We start from the raw sequence: 26,043 nt of genomic DNA on the forward strand, positions 1-26,043 counted from the left end.
TAGCAATGAGCATCTAACAAATTAGAAGCAGTTCAGACCAGATCCAGCTCCCCTACTTCCAGTTCTGGTCTTCCTCTCTTGCACATGACCAGGAAAACCTGGCACTGCAACACAGAATGGCGGGAGGTCCAGTGCTTGCTTTCACATACTGAATTGAAAGAATAAGTAGCTAAAGCTTAACTTGTTTCTGTGTTTGCAGAATAAAGTGATGTCTCTGGGGCACAAGAATTACTTGGGAGAGTCAGTAAATGACACTTAAAGGTTTCACAAATCTATGTTAACACTGGAGTTAGGCTGCAGGTTCCCCTTTGCCTGACAAATTCATCAGTGCTACCCCAGCCTGAATGAACTGCTGTAATCCCTACCCCTGCTCTAGGGGGGGCACTGGCTTTGTGAGATGGGAGAGCAGGCAGGCATCCTGACAGAAAGCTCCTTTGCCTGAAACTGCCCTTGCTGAAGGGCTCTGGGGAGCCTGTGATCCCCTACAGACCAAAGACTATTGAAATCACCCTTCAGGAGAGATTAAAAGACACCAGGAAAAGAATCCTCCTTTCCTTGCCAAGATGCTAGCACCTGTCAGACTTGTGGCTGCTGCCCCTCCTCTGTGAGAGGCCTCAGCAGGAGGCTGGCAGAGGGCCAGGGGCCAGGCCCACATGAATGGAAAGGAAAACCCACACACTTTGTAGATGGCACAATGGAAGCTGTGGGCAGGATCATTTTTTTGCCCATTTGCTTTCTTTGCACTCGATTGGAAGTGGATTTTGTAGGGCAAAGGAAAAAAGAGTTTTTTTGGTGCAATCCAGGCATCACCTGCCCCAGTGAGTACACTGCTTCCTAAACCTGTTTGCAGAGGGGATTGCAGGGCTGTATTCATGCACCTTTGATATATAATCTCCATGTTGCTGGGTAAGCAGCCCTTCCCCAGAGGGGCATTAGCAGCTTAAATTGCTGGAAGAAGAGGCTCAGCCAGGGAGGGGGCACTTCTACTATGACACACCTGTGCAAAAGAACAAGCCCTCAGGCAAGGTACACCATCCTTTCACTAAGGCTTGTCTTTGAAATATGGGGATTGGCAGATACTCAGGCCTGGGAGTAGAGGGAGAGGATACCCAAAGAGAAAGCTTATCCTTACTGACCTGATGATTTGCTGAACAGAGTGAAGGCATGTGAGCCTCCACACTTTTAAACATTTCTCCTTGTCAAATACAATAGGAAAAAGCCAATTCTGTTCCCCTTTGCAGGAGGAAGAGGAGCACAACCAAGTCACATGTCGACAGCACAGCATTATGTGTCTGAATTACGTACGGATTACACACTCTTTTGTCAATGCAATACGTTGCTATAGCTATATTCATCATCACAACATGGAAATGAGCAGTGATTACTGCTTGGTAATCCCTCTGTTTTCCACAGCAGTCTGGTACATAATTCTGTACCAGAATTTTGTGTTTTATAACACCAGATTTTCAGTAGGCCATGGGTTAATATACTATCAAGATCTCACTGATCTGGGGGAAGATATGGCATGCGCTGGAAAGACTGGGCTCAGTTTGAGACTTTGAGCCAGAGAGGCAGCAGAGGTTTTCCCATGGGGTGTGCCTTCTTTTCTTGTGGACAATAAGAGCAGTCATTTAAAATCTGTGGGAGAATGGACGGCTAAATCATAGACTTCAGTACTGTCTACAGCAGTCAACCACCTTAATGCCTCCTGACCACCTCTATCCAACCTTTAAAACCAAGCATGTTAAAAGGACAGTTCTGCTAAAATGATCAGCTATTAAAGATGTAAAACACTGCTGTCTTAGAGCAGCATTTCACATCTCATTTTAGTGTTGGAGAAGCTCCACAGCTTCAAGCAGACAAGTAAGGTGCAATGCTATGTTTCTGAAGTTAAATCCATATATATATATATATATATATATATAAAAAAAAAAAAAAAGATGAAAAACTCCCCCACTTTCTTCCTGATGAAGTAAAATCTGGGGCATAACTACAGTGGAAATTCCACAGAAATGCAGAATGACTGAAAATCTAGAGCTGCACCAGTCATAGAAGTCTTACCTAGGGCTCTGTTGATCCCTTGGTCCTTTGCAAGTGCCAAAAGAAATCCATAGAAGGTCAGTCTCTGTGCAGTACTCAGCATTTCCTTCACAAGAGCACAAGGTGGACAGCTAGGAGAAGAGAGACAAAGAGGTCATCTTGTCTACTAAATGATCATCTTTTTTTCCAAGATCCAGCTCAAATTGGAAGAATAAGCCCATTTACCTGTTCAAATATTGTCAAGTTGCCCCCACTGTTTAATAGCCAATAGAGCTTGTTTAGTTGGCATTGCATCTGCTCCCAATTTGCTAAGCAAAGATGTTTGAGCTGGGGTACATCCCTAGGAGCAGTCTTACCTGCCTCCTTTCCAGGGACAGGGAGAAAAACCCAGATCTGCTGAGAAGCATATACACATGTCCACTCTTGACATATATTCTTTCACAAGAAAAAAAAAAAAAGAAAAAAAAAAAAGAAATCCTTTCTTTTAGCACTCAATAAACTTCCATTTTTGTGAGGGCACTATTATCATCACCCTTTTACCAGCAACAGACATTCAAGGGGCAGGAAAATCTCTCCAATGACAGACTAAGTATGTCCTAAAACATATTTGAGTGGGGACTGCAATTCCTATGTCCCCTGCATCTACACTCACCTTAAACCCTGGCCCTGAACTTCAGGCAGTATCATCATTATGATTCTTGCTCTTGCTTAATACCCCTTAAAGAGTTTCATGCAAAATGGAACTGCTGCATTTAGAGGAAATGGAAGTTCTGAACAATTCCGGGCTTAGTAGCATTCCCAGGAGATGTGGGTGTGGACTGGTGATCCCTCGGGCAAAGGTGGTTACCAAAGCCTGGCAGAGCATTGAGCTACTTGAGGAAAGGCTGGGAATGTCTCCCCTCACAGTGCTGTGCTCAGCCTGACCTACCAGATAGGCTCAAAATATCCTCCCCAGCTGAAGTTCTGGGGGCATACAGGGAAAGTAGAGCTTTTGTTACTTAAACATCCAAACAGCATGGAATCTCTGCTTAGATGCCTATAGTACTGGACAATAGTTCAGAACTAATTTTGTGGATCACAAATTTTGATTCACATAAAGCAGGAGTCAGGTGGGGCTGGCGTCATGAGTCTTTTTGTGGATCTAGACCATGACTATCTGCTCACTACCTACAACTATGAAGAATGTGTCTATCAAAACTATACAGTAAGGCCTGGTTTTTCTCTGTCCCTTGATGAACTAAGGCTATTCTTGTGCCTGGGATCTCTAACTGGAGACCAGCTCCATCCCATATTCCAGTAAAGACTGGCAGTGTGATCTTGTCCAGGTGCTAAAGCTTCTTCATCCACCCCAGTGTGGCCTGCCTGTACTTCAACACTTAGGAACACACTTGCATTCATTTATCTCCTCTAGTTAATCGATGATGGTAGATGAACCTTGATGAAAGTATCAATGTAAAAGTGAGAAGGAAAGCAGAGTCCCAAATCAACCAATTAGCCCAATAATCTGCTCATCTCCCCCGTGTCTGTTAGGCTCAGTAAATTGTTTTTCTCTTTTGGTTAAGGCAGTTCTGCTATGATCTCTCCCTTCATACTTCTCCAATGAGATCTATGTGGAAGATACAGCTTGTTCAAAGTCCTGTATTTCTTTGCAGATCCAACCTTATAAAGGGTCTCTGGAGACAGAGACTTCACATCTATGTTTTGGACTCTGTTCATACCTGTATTTTGATCTGTCACACAAGGATTCTAGGCACTGGTAGAAGAGAGATGCCTCTACCCCATCAAGTGGGTTGCAGTCATTTGGGGGTTGTCGCTGCCGATGTTGCCCAGAGGATGATGTTGGCACGATCACAGTATTTGGATTCTTACCAGCCAATAGATCTTGATAAATGGCAGCAACACTTTCCAGGAACTCTGAAAAAAACAGAAAGCAATTTATAACTCAGGGCTACAGCCAGCTAAGCATCCTCCTGACCTACCAGACCCAGGATTAAATTGTCATTCCCTGCTCTGTGCTGCACATGACACCAACAGGAAATGAATGTAAGCACAATACTAAGGCATCCTGCATATTCGGATCAGATATTACGCAGGCACATGCAGCCATTTCCATGTAAGTTGCTGGCTTCTCCCTGTCAGGATGGTTAGAGAGGCCAGCCACCTTGTTTAGACTCTTCTAAAGGGAACAGAGGCTAGCACGTGAATAAAGCAGTGGAGTGTGAAAGCTAATGTCAAACACACAGCTAGTTTGCAAAGTCTCAAAAGTTTCCCTTCTTCATCTGTTACCACCAACTGAGAACTCATCTGAGTTGGGAACAAAATATATGGTACTGCATCAGAAGCAAAGGGAGCAAGTTAGTTAGGACTCCAGGCTGTATCCCAGCTTGTCTCTGTGCTGCTCCAAAGTAAATATTACATGGGATCTAGAGGAAGGGCCAGGGCAGGTCAGGGCTAGAGTTGGCAGAAAGCCTCTCCCCAGGCTCCTCATACTACCCACTGTTTACTGCAAGAGCCTAATTTTAAACAAGTTTGTTTATGGATGTGGTCAGCAGTTTACAAATCTAGATTCCATTTGGAGTGGTTTGCATGTGTGTGGGTTGGTGGGAGAGCGTATGACAGGCTGCGTGTGTGCGTTGTGCCTGGGTGAGCGGGACAGGGCCGGGATGTCTGAGTGTGTGTACACAAGGGCGTGTCTGTGAGGACTCCGGTGGCATTTATGTCCCCAGTGAATGGAAGTGTGATGATGTGCGTGAGGCGGGTGGAAAGGAAAGGCGGGATGCCGGCGGGCCCTCAGGCTGCGCTGAGGTTTTGCAGCTCTGTGGAAATATTTGTTGTATCAGAGAAAAACTTTCCAAGCACATTTTCTGTCCACAGCTAAAGGCACTGCAAGCCTGGTTCTGCCCAACCCCAAATCACCATTTTAACTGTTTTTCTTTGATGACTTGTCATGGGTAACGTTGTGATATGCACAGGGGAGTTACAGGGTAAGTATACACAGAGAAGTACTAAGAAATAGAGATGTTTGTATTAGGAATAGCAGCTGACTCATAACTGCTGGAAAGATGGGAACTGACAGGTTGGATCAGATCAGCAGGCCACCCAAGGCTACGCTCCGACCACAAACTGCTCCACCACAACTTCGAGCCAGTGTCTCCCAGTATCCCTGACCTGGCCCCTTTTGCCTGATCAAGGCCAACCGAGAGCTATGCCCATCAGCAGGAACTGTTAGTGTGAGCGGACAGAATCCCATGAGATTTTAGAAAGTGCTCTGTGCTGCAAGACAAGTGAGTGAGTGCCTCAGCAGTGCCCCATGCTTGGGAGTATATCCAACCTTGATAAGGGAAACGTTTCCCCTCTTTTTCCCCACTTAAGCACTTTCCTGGACGAGTTCCTTTCCTCAACACCATTTTAGGAGACTAAGACAAACAGGCCAACATATTTTAAAATAATCTCCCTGTAAAGAAAAAGTACATGAATGTTCATCCAAGTTTCTCCCCCTTGCCACCTGAACTTTAGTTTAAAAATACCTCAGGATTTTTACAGAAATGTATGTGTGGGTGAGTGTATGTAAAAATACGTATACACAAACTATTACTATTTGATTTGTACTTTTCCTGTCAATAATCTTAAAAGAAGTACCCCATCTACTTAAAACTCAAACTGAGGGAGAGGGGTAGAATATGATAAATGACCAATAATACGAAAAACATAGATAGGGATTAACTGTTCCTTTTCCCTTCCAACCAGGGGCTCTCAAATCAAATGAGAGGTGGTTCTTCATGGAACAGGTGGCAGACCCATGCAACTCCTTGCCAAGGAGAGTTGTGGAGGTTAAATGTTGATGTGATTTCAAGGGGAGACTGGAAAAGTCCTCAGGAGAGGAATCCCCCTGGTGTTTCTAAACCTGTAGAAATTATATGCATTTCAGAAACATTTTGAGCTGAAAATAGCTTGTATTTGGATTAATATTAGGGGTAAGATTTGTATGAATTTGCCAAATTCCTTTTTTTTTTTTTTTTTTTTTTTTTAAAGGCACCAGCTCCGGATCCCTGTTGGGGCCAGAACATTGGGTTAGGCTTGCTCTGGGCTGTTCTGATCCTGTCTCCAGCAGGGGCCGGTACTTTAGAGGCAGAAATGCTGTATTGCAGAATTACAGAAAAATATATATATTAATAACAGTTAACTGTTAGGTTCTAACATACACTAGATAAGCTGGAAATTTATGTCTCAGGACTAAAACAAATACATGCATAAGCCATAGCTATTACAGGTATCTTGTTATTCATAAAAATTTGGAGCCTCCTTATGAGGCCTCCTAATCCATTGGCATCAGTGATAGCTTTTATCAATGGATTCGTGGAACTATACATAGCTATATATTCTCTGTGAAAAGCCATGTGTGTCCTTACAAGTCTGAAAAAACTGCAGGGATAGAAAAGCTGTAAGGTTGTAATGATGTGCCAGAGGGTGAAATCAGCACCTTCCCAGTATTTACCTGAGTAGTAGAATTGGATCTGGAAAGCAAAGAGGAAATCAGAAAAAGACATCAGGCAATCCATAGCATCATCCATCAGCACAATCCTAGGAATAAGATGAGAGAAACAGTTTGGCATCTCCAAGTGGACTAAAGCCTTGAAGCAGGAACCCCAGATCCAGAGTAAGTGCAGCTAGGCAGCTATGTGCAACTGAGAACTGCTAGTAGCTTGGCCCAGGGTAAGAGGTTAGGAGAGAGGAATGGGAACACCCACCAGTGCGTGGAGGTGGACACCCTAACATCAAATGAAAGCAGCTTGAGAACCTGAGGTGAGGAGAAGATCCTGAATATCAGTGCTATCACACACTAGCTTCAATGTGACCGGTGCAAGAAGAACGTTAAGCATTCAAGCCTGAGGGACGTGATGGAATGACCATTGGCAGTAAAACTACTAGGCTGGTTCGCATGGCTATATAAAGAGTAACTGTGCTACAGACCAGGCAGTTACATGATTATAAAATTGGTGTGAGCAGAACGAGACTTGTGCTATTTCTCTGTACGCCAGATTTTATTGAACTAGGCTATTCTCAGATTCGTAAGTACAACAATAGCCATTAAATTCCAACCTATGGCCAAACACCACCTGACTACAGAGGAAATAACACGATGTCTCTTCTGCATCAACAAGCAGCTTTAAAATTATCCACCATAAACATCCTATCCTCCCTTTCTCATGAATCAGTCCCTTTTCGTATATTATCAGGTCAAATTTCATAGAGACTGAAGACTTCCTGGACAAGGGACAATGTCTTCTTTCTCTCTGCTAAGCCCCAGGTGCATCTAGGGAGTTGCATGTATCCTTATTTTGAATCATACTTTAGGAATACATAATATATCAGCAATAGACCACAAAGATGAAGTACAAGTGATAGCAAAGTCCACCTCCTCCTTTTGGGAAAAAATGCTGGATTTCAGAACTGAGTTAGGACAAAAAAATAAAATAAAAAAATAAAATAAAAATGAAAACAATGGTCTGGTCACTACCAGGGATTAGGAAACTTGGGCTAATCAACGATAACTGAGACCAGAAAGCAGAAGGAAACACATCACTTTGACAGGAAAAAAAAAAAAAACACAGTATTCAGAGGATGTAAAAGAAAGGTGGTTGGTACTTCCTTTCAGCTGTGTACTTTCTGGACCACCATGCAGCTTTAAGCAGAAACAGGTCTACTGCCCCTGTATGGTCAGTATCTGGCATATCACACAAGAAGGATTACCAGTTCACTATAGCCAACGTGTGGGTCATCTAGTAGGACACTTCTGAACGCAGGGCCAAATGCAATCCTCAGACCAACTCCTGCAGCATCAATGGTCTAAACACAGTGCTGGGGAAACACTGTTACGTGTTCTGTAAAACACTCCGGGGAGCTGTGTGGGAGGCTGACCTAGAAGAGTTAGAGGATCTTGCAAGAGGCTTACTTCCCCGCCACTCAGACCAGTTCTGTTCGCTGTGGCAAAATCAAACATGCAGAGCAGCTTGAATTAATTATCTCAAAGAAGAAAGACTGAGGCTAAGAGGGTCCCCAGGAGAAAAGCCAGTATTTAAAACAAAACCCTTTGAAGATGTCAAAGTGCTTCTGATTTATTTATTATGTTCCAGAAGCCTCCTCCTCCTCCTGTCTAAAGAAGCAGTAGCTTCAGTGCTTAATTCTCACTAATAAGCATGTTACTAAGATTGTCAGTGGCCACATCAAGGAAATAGCTTTGAAGCTGGCAGGCAGAGCATCTTCATCTCTCAGGCAATATTGCTCAGCTACTGGCATTTCCAACCACTCTTTAAGCACTGGAAATGCTGTGGGCCACATCACTGAGAAGCTGCACTCCCTCCTTTGAAATAATGGTCTGTCTCCCAGATACCCTCAAAGCACGAGCTCCAAAGCTTTTACCAGTGCATTTCTTCGTCCTGGAGAAACAGGAGAACAATAGTGGAGATATTTTTTTACATACTCATTTTGTGAAGAGACTATATTACATCACCCTCACAACAATCAACTAATTTCACTTGTTTTAAATCTAAAGCTGTGGTCAATGGGTGTGCCCTGCAGCAGGAAGTCCTGCTCTGCTACTTACAGAAGAGAATCGGGACATGGGCAGAGGTCTGAGAATTTAACTTTTCTTGCAGTTAGAGACAGCAAGGAGCCTCTAAGGAGGGCTGTACGGCACATATGTAACGGAGGAGCGTCTAAATAGAAGCAGGTGCACTCTGGTGCTGGGTTACTGACTCCACTTGGCCCAGGAGCCTGCACTCCGGAAATGTTGAGAAGTCTTTAAATCCAATACAATCATTTATGAGGAGATTGACTGCAGCTGGCTGTTCCCCCACATAGCCAGCTGACTGCACAGCCAGGGAAGCTGAGAGAGCATCACATGCAACATATCTGTACATCTTCCCTGAAGTATCTGGCAACAAGAGAATCCCAGCCATTGATGGTCTGTAACCTAGCCAGCAGGAGCTAAACTGAGGATGAAATCTGAAAAGTCTGAAGTGGAACTCGAAAGAGTTCATCAGGTAGCAGATATTTCAAGGGTTTCTTATTCACTCTTGTCCAAATTAGATTTTAAGCCCTTAGGGGCACGCACTTACTTACCAGGTTAGTAGTCAGCACTTAATGAATAATGAAAATCAAGGAGAAACTCTGGAAAGGACAGAAGAAAGATGCCTCCACTTCAGGGACTCTGGTAAGGGTGTAGTGGTCTTTCAGGGTTCAAGCGGGTTTGGCTGACAGGAAAGCCTTGCTTCCCCTGCGGGGGAACTTTATCATCTGCTGACTGTGGTGAAAATTTCGGAAACCCAGACTAGACAGGATGTCCCCAGGACAAACTCTAGACCAGGCAAGTTGAAAGGACTTTTACTGTTCCTTGCTGCCATTAAGGGCTAACTGACACTGTGTGTCTTAAGGCCAGGCTGACTCAAATGGGTCTTCAGGGACTTGGTTAGTTTACTGATACACAGAGGCAAAAATAAATAGAACATGCAAAAAGGGCAAGATCTGCACTCTCAGGCAATCTTTTACCAACAGGAGTACGCTTCCATTAGCAGTGACCCATGCACTGTGAGCTCCCATGTTGCATAAAAAAGCATAGGACCCGTGAGCTACTTGGTTCCCACTGCTGTAATGCAGGCAGTGAGCTCTGTGGGTTTCTGTTACAGGAGAGAAGTCAGTTCTCAGGTACACGACCTGAGATCCCAGCACCGATCCTGAAAAATCCCTTCCTTTTCTGTCCTTTCGCAATTTCAAGATTCAGAAAGCCAGAAGGTGCCTCTGAAGATCAAAGGTATCTCTGTAGATTAAGATCTTTAATCTGCTAATGCCTATGGCCCTTTGAAGGAAAAAAAAAGTCCAAGAAATTGCACTTATAGCTTGTTTTTTTGGGGGGTTATGACCTCTGCATTTGTGTGGCACCAGGAACAGACAAATGGAGGTCTGTGGTGTAATGCTAATAAAACCTATATTGTTGTAGCCTCTGTTCTTCTGCTCTGACATTTCCAGGTCCCGTTCCCTTCCAGTGTTTGTTATCAGCGCGTGGCAACTGCTCAAGGACAAGTGGAGCGCACCGTGCTGTGAGATCATCTCAGCCAGGCAGCGCTGGGACCGCAACCACGACTGCTCCAACAATTACACGGGTCCTGGCTGTACCAGGGAATGCTGAGGCTACTCCTGCCACCACCTCACTTAATTCCTTTCCCAAGGCAAGTCAGCACCAAAGTTGCTGGGGGTGTGCAGACAGAAGGAGGAGCAATGTCAGTAGGTCTGCATGTGCCACTCCTGCTCTGCGAGGACGTAAGCAACCAGTGCTGGAAGGCAGCCTGCAGGGCTCACCTTTCTGACTGGTGCAGCCAAGGAGGGCAATAGGAAGTGGGAACCAGAATGAGCAGCAGCATGGGGCAAGAAAAAGGAAAAAGAGAGAGAGAGCAGCAGTTAGAAGCAATGAGAAAGATGTTTTAGAAACATGACGAGTTTTATTAAAATTGCTCAACCAGATTATCTTGTAACAGAAGAACAGCAATGTTTAAGTAAACCTCTGGCCAGCCAACAGCAAGAGTGAGGTCATCCCCACCTGAGCTGGGGTGCCTCAGACACAGATCTCATTTCTCTCTAACACCTGCTCCCAAAGCTGGCTTGTCTGTCTCTAAGGCACACACACAACAGTGCAGCAGGCCCCTGAATGGGGCCTCTAGTTTACAACAGCCTTGTGGATTAAATTCCTTGACACAAACATCATAACATGTGTAGATATGCTGAAGACTCCTTTCATGCACCATCAAAAATTCCTACTCAGCTCAGATGGAGCTCTCTGAAATGCACACCCGCACATCGGACTGGTGCAGTAGTACCTCCATGAAAGGCAGCAGCAGCTAGATTCCTGCTACAGGGTCAGCATTCTTTCTTAGGCCGGCGTTGGAGGCCAAGCAACTGTACCCTGCAGAGCCCAGAAGGCCCACTGATGAGCTAGAGGGAATGATAGCACTCCTCTTTTAGTATTAATTGAAGCAACACAGCTTTAACTGCGGTTCAGTTCGGAGAGCAGAACAGAGAAGCCTAGGAAGAATTCAGAGAATCAGCCAAGTGGAAGTACTAGCAGATGGATAACGCTTTTTTATTCTCCTTTCTTAATACACTTTTCAAGGGACTCTGATGCTGAAGAAAGATAACAGAATGAAAGATAGAAAATGTGGACCTCTTCGTTATGCAGGCCATGAGCAACACAGGCAGCAGCTATCATCGTGATCACATGCCTGGATTCTATTTCCAATGTTATATCTAGGTCCACGAAAAGCCTTTCATTTCCATGCCGCCTCTGCTGAGATGGCTAGGAATGAAAGTATTTATTCAGTAATCTTGCTGTGATTATATACGTGTGTGTGTACTCCTACCGAGATCTCAACTGACCCCCTACCCCAAGAGATGTATATACCTTATTACATATTCACTATCAGATAGTTAATAATCAACTGCCTGGGCTGGACTGGAACCAGCAAGCACTAACAGCAAAAAAAATCCCGTATCTCCTTATCAGTGCCCTGAGCCATCTATCTGCTTTAGGCCTTGTCTAGATTAAAATAAAATTTCAAACAGATTAGCTACCATGTTCTTAGCCAAAGGACTTTAAAACACTGGCAGTCCTTCAGAGTTTAGTACCTTTTACATGTGATCAAACATAGGAAACTGGGGAGGGTGGGGAGGAAGGAACAAGTTTTTAAAATGGTAAACTATTTCAAATAGAGTTTAAAATGGTATCAGTTAAAACCACTTTGACTAACATTTTTTATATGCAACTCATCTTCTGAATTTAGAGACGACAGCAGCATTCGGCGCTGATATTTCAGTCCTTGTATACCATAAATACACATTCTTTCTCATTGCTAGAAAAAAAAACACTCTGTTCTTAATCTCAAATCATGGCATCTCTTTTCCCCAGAATCATAAAAGCTGAAGGTCCCTGCTCATGTCTTTACCCACAGATCCAGTTCTTAAGTCCATATGCGTGAGGCTGATCTTGCCTTAAAAGAATAGATGAGGACCCACCTTGCTGCTTTCTGAGTGAGTTCCATTGGGAAGTCAGGGCAGAGCAGCTGCAGCAGGCAGTGGTATTCCTGTGCTGTCAGCAAATCTGCAGGAAAAAGAGAGGTGAGAACATCAGAATTCTCTTACAGGTTGTTCCCTCCCCTTGCTTCATTTCTAGGAAAAAACTCAAGCTCTCTTCTCTCAAGTCAAGCAGACTGGGTACTTCTGACAACCATACTGCTAGCCTTATTCCCCAGACCTTCAGAGCTGGGCTCTGCAGATAGGAGTTGCCAGTGAACCAGGCAATCAGAAAGGGGCCCGATAAAGGGGAAATGCTCTTGAAGAGATTCCCTCAGAGAAACCGGTAACAGGTAGCGGTGATTCAGTGTGAAAAAGAGGTAACCAAAACTGAGCAGTTTCAAGTGACAACACGGTCTGGTTTGACTTCACTATAACCATGCGGAAAAAAGCATCATTTCAAAGTTGCTTAAATTTGCTGAAATTCACTGGCATGGTGACATTCACCACAATAAGCCTGAAAACCATCCACAGAACATCTGGCAGCAGTAACAAAGGCAAACAAGGTTTTGGGGTTGTATATGGAAGGCTACAGTGTATAAACCACAGACGTTATTACTTTGGCATTCGGTAAGGCAGCTGGACGGTCTCTTCTGGAATAACGTGTACAAATCTGGTCACTCTATTATAGGAAGCACAGAACAAAGATCCAAAAAACACAAGAAAAGCAATCAAATGATTCATGTTTTAGGGAGCTGCTTTGTGAAAGACTGGTCAAGAAAGCCCACTGTGGTTCAGCAGGAGTCATAGAGGTGAATCTTAGGGAACTTTATAGGATCCCAAGGGAATGGAAACATACTGATGTCAAAAAGCCCTACATGATTGTATGTTCACAGTCCAAAAGCCTGTGGACTGGACTTACGGAGAAGACTAGCTGAACAGCAGCAATTTTGCAGTACTTCTATATACAGAAGAATGTCAAGTATGGAAGAAAGAGCCAGAGGTGGAAGTGGAGCCAAGCAGTAGTCAAGGAGGGAATCCAAAGGGCACAGGCACTAGGACTGAGGTACAGAACATCAGGTCTGTTACCACGGACACATCTTAGCCTTCCTTAGCCCCAAAACTCCCATCCAAATAATCAACCTTGTCCCAGGTGATAGCCACGACTTCTTCGTATCTCAAAGCATGATAGTTCCACAAAACTAAGAGAGAATGCTACACTTCTGTCTGACATTTCAAGAGGCAGATATTCAATAGCAAAGGACATTTCACTGTGCCATCCAACCCAAAGTAATGTTTTCAATGCTGACTACTGAAATAGTGCAGGATGACTGCCATCAAAATCAGGCTAAAGACTTTTTTCCTTTGCCTACATTACTAGCAAGGGAAGTGGAGGAAAAAAAAAAGATCTAATACTTCTCTCTTCTGTTCAGGAAACTCTAAAGCTGAAGAACACTGTCATCAGGCTCTTCAACATCCATTATGGATGCTGTCTAAAATTCTATACTTCGCACTCTCAGGAAGACATTCTATCTCATGAAGCACCTTAGATTTAGGGCCATGCTATGAAGACATTATTTTGAATAACGAGTAGAAAAAAAAAGTGCTCTGCCTGGAAAAGCCAACTCTGCAGTCAGAAATCTGCTGTAACAGAAGGAGGTCCCAGCCTGTGCTGAACTGCAGTACCACTGCAGGGATCTGTGCACCCTATTCTGCTGTAGGGATAAGTACATCAGAGTCTCTCTTCTTTCCAGATGTGAACACAGAGCTGAATTCAATTTCTGTGACTGCACTGAAATGACAGATGTCTCAGAGAATACGAAGGGCACTGTAACTTTTTTTTTTTTTTTTCTATTGTAAATTCTTACTAAAACACAATTCAGAGGCTGCATTTCATTGCAGATACTTGCATATATGCATATGTCAGCGTGTATCTGAGCTTGGAAGTTGCTACTTTGAACTGATTTTTCAGCCAAATGCCAACTATTTCTATTGTGTGAAACAACATGGAGAAAAAAGAAAAAAAAAAAAAAAAAAAGATTCTTCTTGGTTATTTCGTTAGCCCAACATTCATTTATAGCAATAGAGATTTTGGTCCTAAGTCCTTAAAGAAGCAATCTGAGCAGTTAAGGTACATGCAAGCTTCATGAGATCATCCTCAACTAGCTCGGCACATGGAACAGGTTAGGGAAACCAGAGAAGCTGGGCATAAAAAGGCTCTTTAGAAACAGACACTTTCTCCTAATTGAAGAGTATGGCATGGGCCTCTAACAGCTGCTCTTGAAGGCTTTCTGAATCTCGCTTTGAATAATGCTGAGCATTAAAATCTTGATCTTTGTCTAACGAGTTTACACTTGGTCTTCAAGCAGCCATTTGGAAGCTTTACCCAATACTCAGTTTACATTTCTGGTTTGCTTAAGTTCAAATTCCTGTTTATGCATCCTTACAGTCTCTGAGGCTTCTAGATAAATGCGTCTTAAAAGAGTAACTGCACCCTAAGCAAGCATTAGTTTTGAGGCATAGAGATCTCTCACTTGCTGGAATTAACGTATTTTTAAAACTTAATAATCACTTATGAGGTCTTTTTCTCCTCTCTCTTTGTACTGAGTCACAGCATCATCCTTACTCCTCCATCACAAAACCACAAAGCAACATGCAGCTAAAGCACAAGTCTGCTCAAAAGGACTTTGTGAAAGGGTGGCAGAGACCTCTCCAGCCAGCACATCAGAAGGTGATGTTTATTCTCAGCACAAGTGAAGAATTAATTGCAGTTTCAGTCTTTGAGCAAGTGGTCTACTTAAATGGGAACCGCACACAAAGCTGACGTGGTGCAGAGAAGTTCCTGCTGTAAAGAAAGAAGCTCATTCTTTACTCTTTCCTTCTTGCTGCTTGTGCCTGCAGCGAGGGCACCCTCAGATGAGTCATTGCAGTATGCAGGCAGGCTCCTTCAGACCAGAACGCAACTCAGCCCGTAGACACCCCAGGCATCCGACCAATAAATCATATCAGATTCTCAGACTATGGATGGGTACCTATTACACAGGAAGGGGGATCACCGCAGACCTTAGGAGGTGTCTACAGTTTGCTGTGCTGACTGTTTTCCTATTCCCTACGGCAGGGTCAGTGAAGACCATGCAGAAAATTACATTTGCCCATGCACCATATTGTCTGCCAAGAGCTGCTTGGAATAAACAAGGGCAGTTCTGGTGCATGACCACATTGCTCCTTCCTGTCTCCAGGCCACAGCTGAGTAAATAGTGTTCAATGCTGCATGATGAAGAAAGAAAGAAAAGAAGGAAGGTACCAGTCAGAATGAGTGAAAACTGGAATCCACAACTGCTACTTTGGTTGCTACCACAAATTACTGTATCTCAAGTTCCAGTAACAAATGAAGCAAATCACAGAGTTTAAATCTGACCCCATAGCATAGGGCAGCGAGCTATATGTACTCGACCATGCTCTTGCAGTGGAACAAACTCGATCATACCGTGTGCTTGAGGATGGAGAGAGACTGATTGCAATCTGCTTGTTAATTGTGTTCACTTACAGCTGAAAATAATGCCTTGCTCTTCTGCTGCAAAACAGCTAATCAACAAATTCCAGAGTGATCTTAAAACAGCAGTCCACTAAGGAGGACCTGGGAGGCTTAACAGAAAAAGTAGAGGAAAAAGTAAATGGGTACAGCTGAAGTTGCAGAGGAAGCTCAACTGTTTGATCTCAATTTTTGCTGTACTGGTCTTCAAACTCCTGCCCAGCCTGCTGCTACTCTGCTGCTAGAAAAATGCAGACTGTTCCCTCCCACCTCTTACTGTCCATGATTAGTTTATTGGCCTTTAGTGCCTGGGGCAGGCTCATCTGTACATTTCAGAGACACGGTGGAAAAGGATGTTCGTCCATGTGGAATAGTCTTGGAATACAAACACTGCTTTCTGGATAAAAATGGCCCCACACTTGAGAAATATGGAGGCAGCTACTTCATACTTCCCTGGCATTTAACAAATAAGCTCTTTTTACCACCTTCCTTTGCTGTTTGTGTGTAGCTGACAGGTAGCACCTAATGCAAAATGATGCAAACTTGAGGAATGCTAAATGATGCCTTTAAGCTGCTATCAGTGTCCTGAATGGAGCTCAGCGCAGACACACCTGAGCTATCTTTAAACCAGTTGTCTTTCCTACTGACAGCAGCCCAGCCACAGAAGCCTGGAACTCAGTGAAAGCTGTAAAATCAACCCAGGAAGCCAATAAATATTTAGGACTTAGCCTGAATTGCAGTCATTGCTGCTGTATCTGGGCTGCTTTCGGCACAAAGGGTAGCTATCTACAGTGCTGTCACAACACTATGACAGCTATAAATATGCCAAAAGCAGTAGAAGAATACTTACCGCAGTTGGTGTATGAAATCTGACCCAAAAAGCCACATTAGTGGCACCCCAGAAACTGAAGGATTTCCTTGATGAATATAAATTAAAGTTCCTTATTCCCATCATATTTCATATACAACTACCCGAACAGGCTGGAGCCCTGAGCAATGTAGCCCTCCCCTTTGGATTACCGTAGGACACAAAATTTCCACAGACTGCTTTTCTGCCACAGTCATGATGTCATTCAAGAGTCATAAAGTCAGAGAGCTGTAAATCAGTCTCCTAGGAATATAACAGAGAACAGCCTAATAAATAATCAAATGTAATTTTAAATGTTGGGCGAGTCTTTCTTGGCCTTTAGATTTTTAGGATTTCTGGTATAAATATCACATTCTTAGGATTCTCACCATATCTGTACAGTCTTGTAACCTTATAAAGAATGAAGACAAGCAAGCCCCTAGAAATAAAAGTCTAGGTGTTCTTGCGCTGCCTATAGGAGCTGCAATTTTACAAGAAAATATATATATATATATATAAACACATCTGCTGATAATACTGCATCTTCACAACTCTCATTTGAGTAACAGGCTGCACTCTGCACGTCTCATTCACAGGATACCAATAGCCTCACTTCCTCACCTCCCATACATCTAGCACTAATAACAAACAGAAAACCGAAAGCTCTAGGAAAATGAATGCACGCGCAGAACCACACAGCATTACACAGTTGTGTAAAAAAAACACATTTCTTCCTTTCTTCCTCATAAAACTCTAAACTTAATTAAAAAATCCTTCTTAGTTAATCATTTATAAAATTTTACATTGAGAGATTTTAGGAATTACCATGAAAAAGATCTGTTCCATAACTTGAAGAATTAATAAGAATTTTAAAGAAAATAAAAACATTCAAGTGCTGTTTCTTTGACTAATTCTTTTTTTTTTTTTTCCACTGACAATAAGAGAGATAAAATAAATAGAAACCAGATCCAGAACATGCATTTGTCTTATTTAAAAACTTATTTTATTTTTCAAGCAAGTTAGAAAATAGTCCTAAGAGCATAGGAAAATCAAAAGAAAACTGTCAGAGACCTAACAGTTACTTTTCAGTGACAGGAAAATGTACTAGAAGCCAAAGATTTCTGCCAGGTTAGCTCAAAACCAGCTTCCCTTTTTTAAGGAAGGTTTCTAGCAAATATTTTACAGAGCGCAATGGTCAGATCTGTTTCATGGATCAACACAATATTGTGTTTTACATGGAATCTTGGACACGTGCTTTACATGGAATTTTGGACACGTGAAACTTTAAAGGACTAGTTTTAGTAACTGGATGCATTACCTCTGCCTTCCTAATGGTGCAGGTCAAGAAGCAGCTCAGACAGTCTAAAACCTTCCTCCCACTGAAAGGGTCCCCTCTACCCTTCTTCCCTTCCCCTTCTTGCAGCTGGCCACATGGTTCTGAACGACCCCTGGTACCAGCTCTGCAATGCAGCAGACCCCTTATGAGAAAATTCCACTTTTCCCCTGGGCTACTGAATTGAACTGACTCTCAAATCTGTGTGATGAAAGCCTGTGCAAAGTAAGCTGTGGAGAGGTGCAGGGGAGAGAGAAGGTAGAGGGAGAGCAGGACCTCCCCTTTTCAGCAGGGATAAAGCTGGACAGGCTCAGGTAATTCCCTGCTTAAGGTGTTTTAATTCATAAATCTGGGATATGCAATCCTATTGTCATAGGATTAATGATCCTTCTAATTAAAAGTAGGTTCAGGTCAGCTGGCTGAATTTGCATTACACTGCTAAGACAGTTTGTTAACACTCTGCTATCAGATACACTCCTAAGACTCAACTTCTGGCATCCTTACTACATCCAAGCAGGCAGCTGAGTGCAGGTTACTCACAAATCCCATCTGCTCTTTCCACGGATACCATTTAGGTCCTTCCAGAAAGGATCCCAGGGCATCTTCAGGAAGACTCAGGACCGTGGAAGACTTTGTGTCTGACACAACAGCACAGGCAGGCAGGATAACTGAAGAATTCACAGAGCTGCTAAAGTTTAGGCTTTGTGGGTGAATTCCTCCAGAAAGGTGCTTGAAGCATGGTTGCATGCTGGATTGCCTCTACTGACCTGAGAGCATTTGCAAAATCCTGCCAGAACCAGAGGTAAATGAGCTGCTGCAGGCAGCTAGCCTTCACAAGGTGTTTTGGAGCACAGCTGCGAAAAGTAGTATTTAGGAGACTCCTGATGACAAGAGGTAGAAAGACCCAGCTTTGGATGTGAAGAAGAAGAAAAGAGTGACAGAGGTTTAGTGAGATTTGCCTGTCACAACCTGTGTCAGACTCAGGACAAATATAGCGGAGAGCTAAAGCAGACTGACCTAAAAAGATTTGTTGGGGGAGTGCTGAAAGAGAGAACAGTTTGAGAGGATTAGCACTGCAGTTGAGCAGAAAGCTAGTTTTAAGGCACTCAGGTAAGAAGGAGAAGATTCAGCTGCAGCTGAAATAAAGAATAAAAGCATTAGTCCTGAAGGGAACCTGAACAGTTCATATGAACAGTAAATTCACTGAACAGCTGGCTTATTACGGGCAAAGCTCCAGTAGCACCACATTTTGAGTGAGCTAAAGATTTTATTTTTTTTAATAAAACCCTCTAGATGATGTGATTATTTTTTTGCCCCTTGATCTTGAGCCCTTTTATCAATAAGCCACTTGCCAGATTAACAAAGACAAAACATGAATCTGTATAGAATTGCTCCAGTTCTATCTCCAAAATCCAGAATCTTGCTGTTTATGCAAACTTTCAATCATCCTCTAGTTCCTTTCAAATTCCCTGTAATTATCCTGCAGTATGAAACATTTCATGTGGCAGAATTACTTCAGCTTAGAGAGAATGTTACTCAGGGCAGGATGAGCTGTGCCAAAGGTACAGTCCAAAGCTATCATGTGGCATGCTTATGTGGCTAGCATGGCACATCCAGAAACTCAAGAATTTAAACTTTCATTAGAAACAAAAAATGTTCTCAACTCTCATGGTTGTAAAGAAAACATTCCAACAGTGGAAGAGTTTAGCCATCATCAGTGTGGTATCCCTGAACCCACAGACAGTCTGAAACATAACTCAAGTATGAACTTTCCACCTACTTTGGGAACCCTAACTCTAAAACCTAATGAAACATTAAAGACAATGTTAACTCTTCCATTTCTTGTTTTAGCTATAGGCTGGGACTTTGAATGAAGTTGGATTTTAATGAATTCAGAGTTTTTCAAGTGCAAAAACAAATAATAAGAAAGAAGACGCAACCACAGCTTCTGACAGTATTTTCAGAAGTAGAAGAAGATAGAAGACAACAAACAAAAAGGGATGGTTTAAATTTCTCAATCTATTACTGACTACAGAAAACAAATAGTAGATAAAACTTTATTTGCTACATAGACTTCCAGTTTTCTCCACGCAGCCTTCTTTCATGTTTGCTAAGATAATTCTGTGTATATTCAGAAGCATGGATAATCCTAAAGATATGCTCAGCTCTTTGAGTATGATCCAAAAGGACATTTAGCCTTCTTCAAAGGACATAGGCCTGAAGCTGCTTTGGTGGACTATAGTATAAAAATTTATGGCTTTCCATCATATTTAGAGGCATTAAAAAGCCAAGTAAGAAATGGTAGGCATACCCTACCATCTGAAGTTAAGTGTGGTAATAAATAAGCTATATATTCTTGGGTAACTGTAAACCTGTGACCAAGCAGAAGTTACTCCTGGTAATCCTCAGCCTGTAGGTACCTGACAAGGGAAACGACATCAGATAACAACAGGCACTTTAATCCACCAAGTATACATATACCAAAACCAAAACAAGACTGGCTCTTAATACAGATAAACTGGAAAATCAGAAATAAAGTGTAATTAGTGAGTAAGATTATTTTAAAACTGAAATGCTGTGACATTTGACATTCTTTGTGTGTCATCTATGAAACCATTTTTTTCATTTCACTGTCACGTCACTGAAGATGCAGCTAGCAGATCTTCCAAACAATAGGTAAATAAAGAGAGAGAGACTGCTTCTATCTTGTTCAACAGTTGATTTTCCTCACTTTGAGGAGCTTTCAGTCTCTCATTGAGAAAATAATCAATCCAATGCCAGAGCTAAGTGGTCGTGTAAACAATAAGGAGCAAACATTCCCGTAGGAGTTCTGGCCATCTGGGGGGCAGACTGCTCAACCACTTGAAACGGGACCCACAGCAATCTTAATAGTGAGCTACAGGAATGCCGGCAACACTTCACTGGAGGGGACCAGCAACATTTCCCCAAGCTCTCAAACAGCATCAGTAATCTTTAGGCAAGATGTGGATCAGGCTCTATTCAAGAAAACAAGTTGTCATTAAGCTTAAGATCTTCAAAACAACTAAAGAATTCATAGCTACACATCACGAGAAGGGTAGAGCAAAGGGCAGGTGGTATGCAGCTGCATCCCATGCAACACAGGACCTTACGTACAAACCTCCCTCCCTCAGATGCATACTAGGTCTTGTGACAGTAATGGGACCATGGCCAAGGAGAGGCACAGAGCCTTCTGTTACTGCCTGCTATTTTCTTTCTGTTTTGGGAGCCCTAAGAAGTAGCTGGCTGGCAGACAGCTCATCTGTGTCATGCACAGAGGATCTGGGAGCAGAAGAAAAGCTATGGCATTGTCCTAGAAAGAGGAAAGAAAGGACGTACGATGAACTCTGGAAATGCTGCAGAGTGCTGTAGCAATTTCAGGTCAAAGAACTCCTTGACTTACAGTTTCTTTCTAGCCTGACCTTTCCAGGAAACACCAACAAAAGGTTCTGGTGAACCAGTTCCAGTAGAATCAAGTATTTCAAATACATTGAATTTCCCAAGCATTTCAGACTTCCACATGGCACATACAAAGCATGAAGTGCAACGGTCAACAATTTCCCCAGAACAATGAATGAAGCCGGAATGTTTTGGACTTTTATCTACTGTTTCAGAAGAGGCTTTCAGGGAACAATGCAGTTGCTACAAGCACCCTATGGAAGGCTGACAAAACATTTCAGCATAATTTAGTATGCCATTACACAAAGCAGTCAGCTCATTGTGGATGAAGCTAGCTGTGATCCACAAAGCACTGAATGGTCCAGCACATCTTTCTCTGTAAACTTGTGTTCACCTGGGTCAACAACTTGACTTAAACATGAACCTACCAAGAACCGAAAGCCATTCATAGTCCTGGCCATTCTTTGGCTGCACTGCACAGTACATTTATATACAGGTTTTCCACAAACTATGCCGTACAATCCTAAGCACCCAGACTGTTATGTTAGCTAGTTTTCTCCAATTTTCTTTTACTAATTATAATGCTGAGGAAAACAGTGTGAAAGGACTTTTTTTTTAAGGAGCTTCTGAGTCAACAGTTAAAGCCTCTATTCATAGAAACAAACATTGGAGTACATGAAGCCATGGTTTGACAGTGTTTTTCTGTCATGTAAAATGCTCTTGAACACTCTAACACTAAATCTCTTTTATGAGTGTAAAAACCTAAGAAGAAAATGAACCCGAAACTAAACGAGTCAATAAGAGAACTGGTTGGAGAAAGGTTATCCAGTTAATGACAAGACAGAAGAAGTCACCGTTGGTTATTTAGAAGGAAAGGCAGTGGAGCATGTAAGCTCCACAGAGAGTGTTTGCAGCCCATTACAATAACAATGAGCTAGATTAATGATTATAAATGACTACCACTACAGAACTGGTCTGAATGCAGAGCAGAATGAATGCACTAAGAGAAACCTGAAACAAGGCATCCAACTACCCCTTTTAAGGGTATGCTTTTGGCCAAGGTTCTGTAACCTCAATCTTGATTTTAACTCTTAAGTACTCTAGTGAGCAGTATGCCCCACCACATACACAAAAGAGAGAAGTTAATTTTATCTGTATTTCCCCTACATTTTAAAATAAGAACTTATCACAAACAATCACTAAAAATTAAAATAAATAAATAAATAAATAAATGGTTGGCATTCTTTGAATTTCAGCCCAGCAAGTTCTAAACTCTTCATATGTCCATTAATCCAGGAAGTTTCACATGGACAGCATGCATTTTTGTCAACATTTAACTTAAACACCATCTATTTTACGGTGTAATACATTTCCATGGACCATCTACCATGAAGCACAAATTAAGATTATTTTGCTGGAGGAAGGTTCAAGCAAATGCCCTAAATTCTCCAGCATTATGTCCTAACACTGATGGTATGCATATATTATGGTAATCAGGGAAGTGTAAGAAATTAGACAAAAGAGTGCCTCTTGTTGGCAAAAGAAAAAGGACACTCTCTTGTTGCTGCACAGGATTTTCTAGAGAAAACAAAGGCCATCTGCTGGAGGACAAATGTAGAGATAAATCCATACTGTAATTCTTGCTTGAAGACATTGAAAATAGCTAAAGTTCAGTTGTTTAATCTTTTTTCAACCTCATAACAAGGTAAGGCTCTTCAGCTGGCAGCGTGAAGATCTTTATGGAGGGAGCAATAAAAAGGAGTATCGCTCAACTGATTAGTGGTGATAGCTTAGCATAGTGAGCAAATGATTTTGACCAGTTATGATATAGAAGTGACTTCTTCTAAAGGAAGTATGATCGATACTCTGTATAAACTCTAAGATGACTTTTGCTGCAATGCAGGCTACTGAGAAGAGAATCAAAGGCGAAACAAAACCAGAACTTTTGAGAGATGTAGGGCTATCCTTATCTGGGAAGAAAAAAAAAGAATTGCAGGAGTCCTAGTACCCCCAAAACACTTACTGCTGACTAACTCATTTAATGACAACAGTAAGAGAGGCCATCCATAGTGAGTAACACTATATTAACCTTTACTAGCAGCTGGATCCTCACTTACATTGTTCTAACACAACTGTACTCTTTGTGGTTTTGCTCTTACATTTTTTTTTGTCTCTTGTGCAACAATATCCTGACTGTTCAGCAAAAAAACCATCATGGAAATGCAAGTATGATAAACCCTCAGAGTGGGAGTCAAGATGAAAGCTGCTCTTTAAGCATCTCCAGCCATTAAAGACTTAGAAAACACATGTTCCTTTTATTTGCTGCAACATTTGCCCTTCTTTTCCCATTTGATGGTGAGACTTATGGAACAAGTCTGAAAATCAGATGGTGCAAATCATACAGCAATATAGCGTTAAGGAGTACTTAAACGTAATGTATTTCAGCATATGTTCTTGACTCAAAGGAAGTATGCCGGATCTTTCAAAGCAGAGCTTAAAAGTTGAGGTCCTGTTTGCTCCATGCAATTATAAATGTTTCTTCATGCTGCCTTGTTGGGAAAAAAATTGCTTCCTGGTGTTTCTGGCAAAAGAACTGTATCTAAACACACTACATCAGATGTAGCTGCATTTTAGCAGGACTCTATGTGAAGTGAATAGTAAAAAAATAAATAGTAAAGATGCTATATACTCATATTGATTCAGATTCCTCTCACTTTCATGCCACATTTAAAGGTAACATCCATCCCTCCAGTTGTCTTTCACATGAGTTATCTCCTGTCTGGATCTGTTTCAGGCTTCACTGTTCCAGGTCCACACCCACATGTAGTACTGAGGGCTCTGAAACTAGTAGTGCTAGCTTTTAAGAGATTCAGGATTAAATAAAATTATTAACATATAGCTAATGGTCCTAAAGGAAAACTGAAAATATTCCACCTCCAAAAAAAATTCCAAGATGTTCAGCAGATAGACGTTACAAGAAAGAGCTCCTCATTTATTACAGAAATACAGAAGTGATTCTCTGGACTTGAGAATCTGGTTCCAAGTGCCAAACCAAGGCTTTACTTACAAGCTCCTGGAATCAGAAACTGACAGAAAGAACAGGGCCCTGGAGGATCCATGCTGGTGGGCAACAAACAAAACGCTGAAGTTCAAGGTTTCTAATTATCTTCACTAACATGGGATATGTTTGGAAAGTCACTTTACATGACATGTTTATCAAGAGAAGCAAATCTTCTCGCTATTTACTTTTGCTCTTTCCTTTTAGGAGGATGTCTTCTGGCGTTTGCTAGAGAACAAACATATGAGAGCTGCAAAGGGAAATAGACTGAAAGCCTTTATGTGCACATCTCATTTTCACTTCCAGCTCTGTATACACAGCTGTGACCAGAACAGACTTCTGCTGAATGAAGGACACAGTTCTGCATCCACTGTCACAGCACAAGGAAAATCATAATTTCTTGCTTAGCAGTTAAGGTTTGAAATAACAAATCAGTGAATTATTTGGAAGTTTAATGAGCCTTTCTTCTGATTTCCTTTTCTTTTTGAACTGCTGTCTGTGCTACTCTAAAGTCTTCCCATGAATACTGTGTAGATTTGAAAGCTTTTCAATGGTACACAGATTAGATTCTAATTTCAATGTCTGAGTGAAAATTTTAACTATTCTAGATGTTAAAATGAAAATGCTTTTTATTATAACTACTAATAAACACAAAGAAAGCTATACGACTACTAGAAATTTCTGGTATAGCAGGAATATGTGGAGATGCATGAGTAGAATTTGTGGCTTCAGACAGTTTCTGCCTTTGGATACTAAAGAGAGATAGGGAGAGAGGAGTTTTGACTACATAAGACTCATTCTCTGTAAAACTAGCAAGTCTAATTTATTATTTGTCTTTCCAGTATAAAACTACTTCCTTGAGAATGCAGTATTTTAATTTTTTTAAGTGTGAATACTGCTGGTCAGTCACAAACAAGCTAGGGACTTTGTGATACCGACATATCAGGATATGGACACATCTGACTCAAAAACATCCCAAAGCTAGAGCAGGAAAAATCACTAAATGTAGGGGTGAACTTAATGAAGGTGAAATATTAAGCAGAAAGATAAAAATATTTATGATTTTTTCCACAAAGTGTCAATGTTCAGCTGAGTCACAGATCTGTCATAGTGCAAACAGCGCTTGCTGTGCCATAGGAAGTCTGGGATTCAGTCACAATTCCACCCCTTTTTGGGAATACAAGAAAAGAATACGGTGATCTACTTATTCATGCTTGGGGCACTTAATAACAGGTTAGAAGTTAATGTGTAACATTATAAATAGAGATCTGTAATCACCTTTTGAACTTGGCTATCTTGGTCTGCAAGTATAATGACGATAGAAGATATGGCATGAGTGAACCATCTAGGTGACTGAACAGTTTAGAAAAGACCAAAGTCGATATTGTCCGCTGAAAACCTGGGACAGCAGTTACTACTGCATTTGCAGGTCACCACTTCCCTCTGCAGGGAGGGAAAATAAAACAAAACAACAAAGCAAAGCACCAGCATTCCCATTGCCCCAAAGCAGATTAAGATCACTTGGAGAAAGAAGATGGTTCCTTTTTAGGGAAAACCCAAGACTGACAGTGATTTGTGATACAGAAGCAAACAAACATGAAAAGCGAAATGTGGAAGTGGCTGGAGCCACTCTGAACTCCATGAACTCCGCCTGACCCTGGGGTGGAAGATGGCAGTATACCTTATAAACAAGCCTCTAAAGTTCTCTTTAACATTTTTCTCTAGAGGACTTGGAAGCACCTATTGCTAGAATTACT

At 42.0% G+C, this 26,043-nt stretch overlaps 1 protein-coding gene across 2 annotated transcripts in view; it reads right to left on the reverse strand.

Annotated features, from left to right (window-relative positions):
- The window catches only part of C5H11orf49 (chromosome 5 C11orf49 homolog), an 82,152-nt gene that overhangs the window by 3,564 nt on the left and 52,545 nt on the right, over positions 1-26,043 (reverse strand). For both annotated transcript variants that reach the window (XM_035329238.1, XM_035329240.1), the window contains 4 exons: positions 12,103-12,187; positions 6,536-6,621; positions 3,759-3,954; positions 2,062-2,171 (listed from right to left, as the gene is read on the reverse strand). In XM_035329238.1, coding sequence (XP_035185129.1) covers positions 2,062-2,171; positions 3,759-3,954; positions 6,536-6,621; positions 12,103-12,187 — 477 coding nt within the window. The remainder of the gene's footprint in view (positions 1-2,061; positions 2,172-3,758; positions 3,955-6,535; positions 6,622-12,102; positions 12,188-26,043) is intronic.

Source organism: Oxyura jamaicensis, chromosome 5, assembly GCF_011077185.1.
Source record: "Oxyura jamaicensis isolate SHBP4307 breed ruddy duck chromosome 5, BPBGC_Ojam_1.0, whole genome shotgun sequence".
Lineage (NCBI taxonomy): Eukaryota > Metazoa > Chordata > Aves > Anseriformes > Anatidae > Oxyura > Oxyura jamaicensis.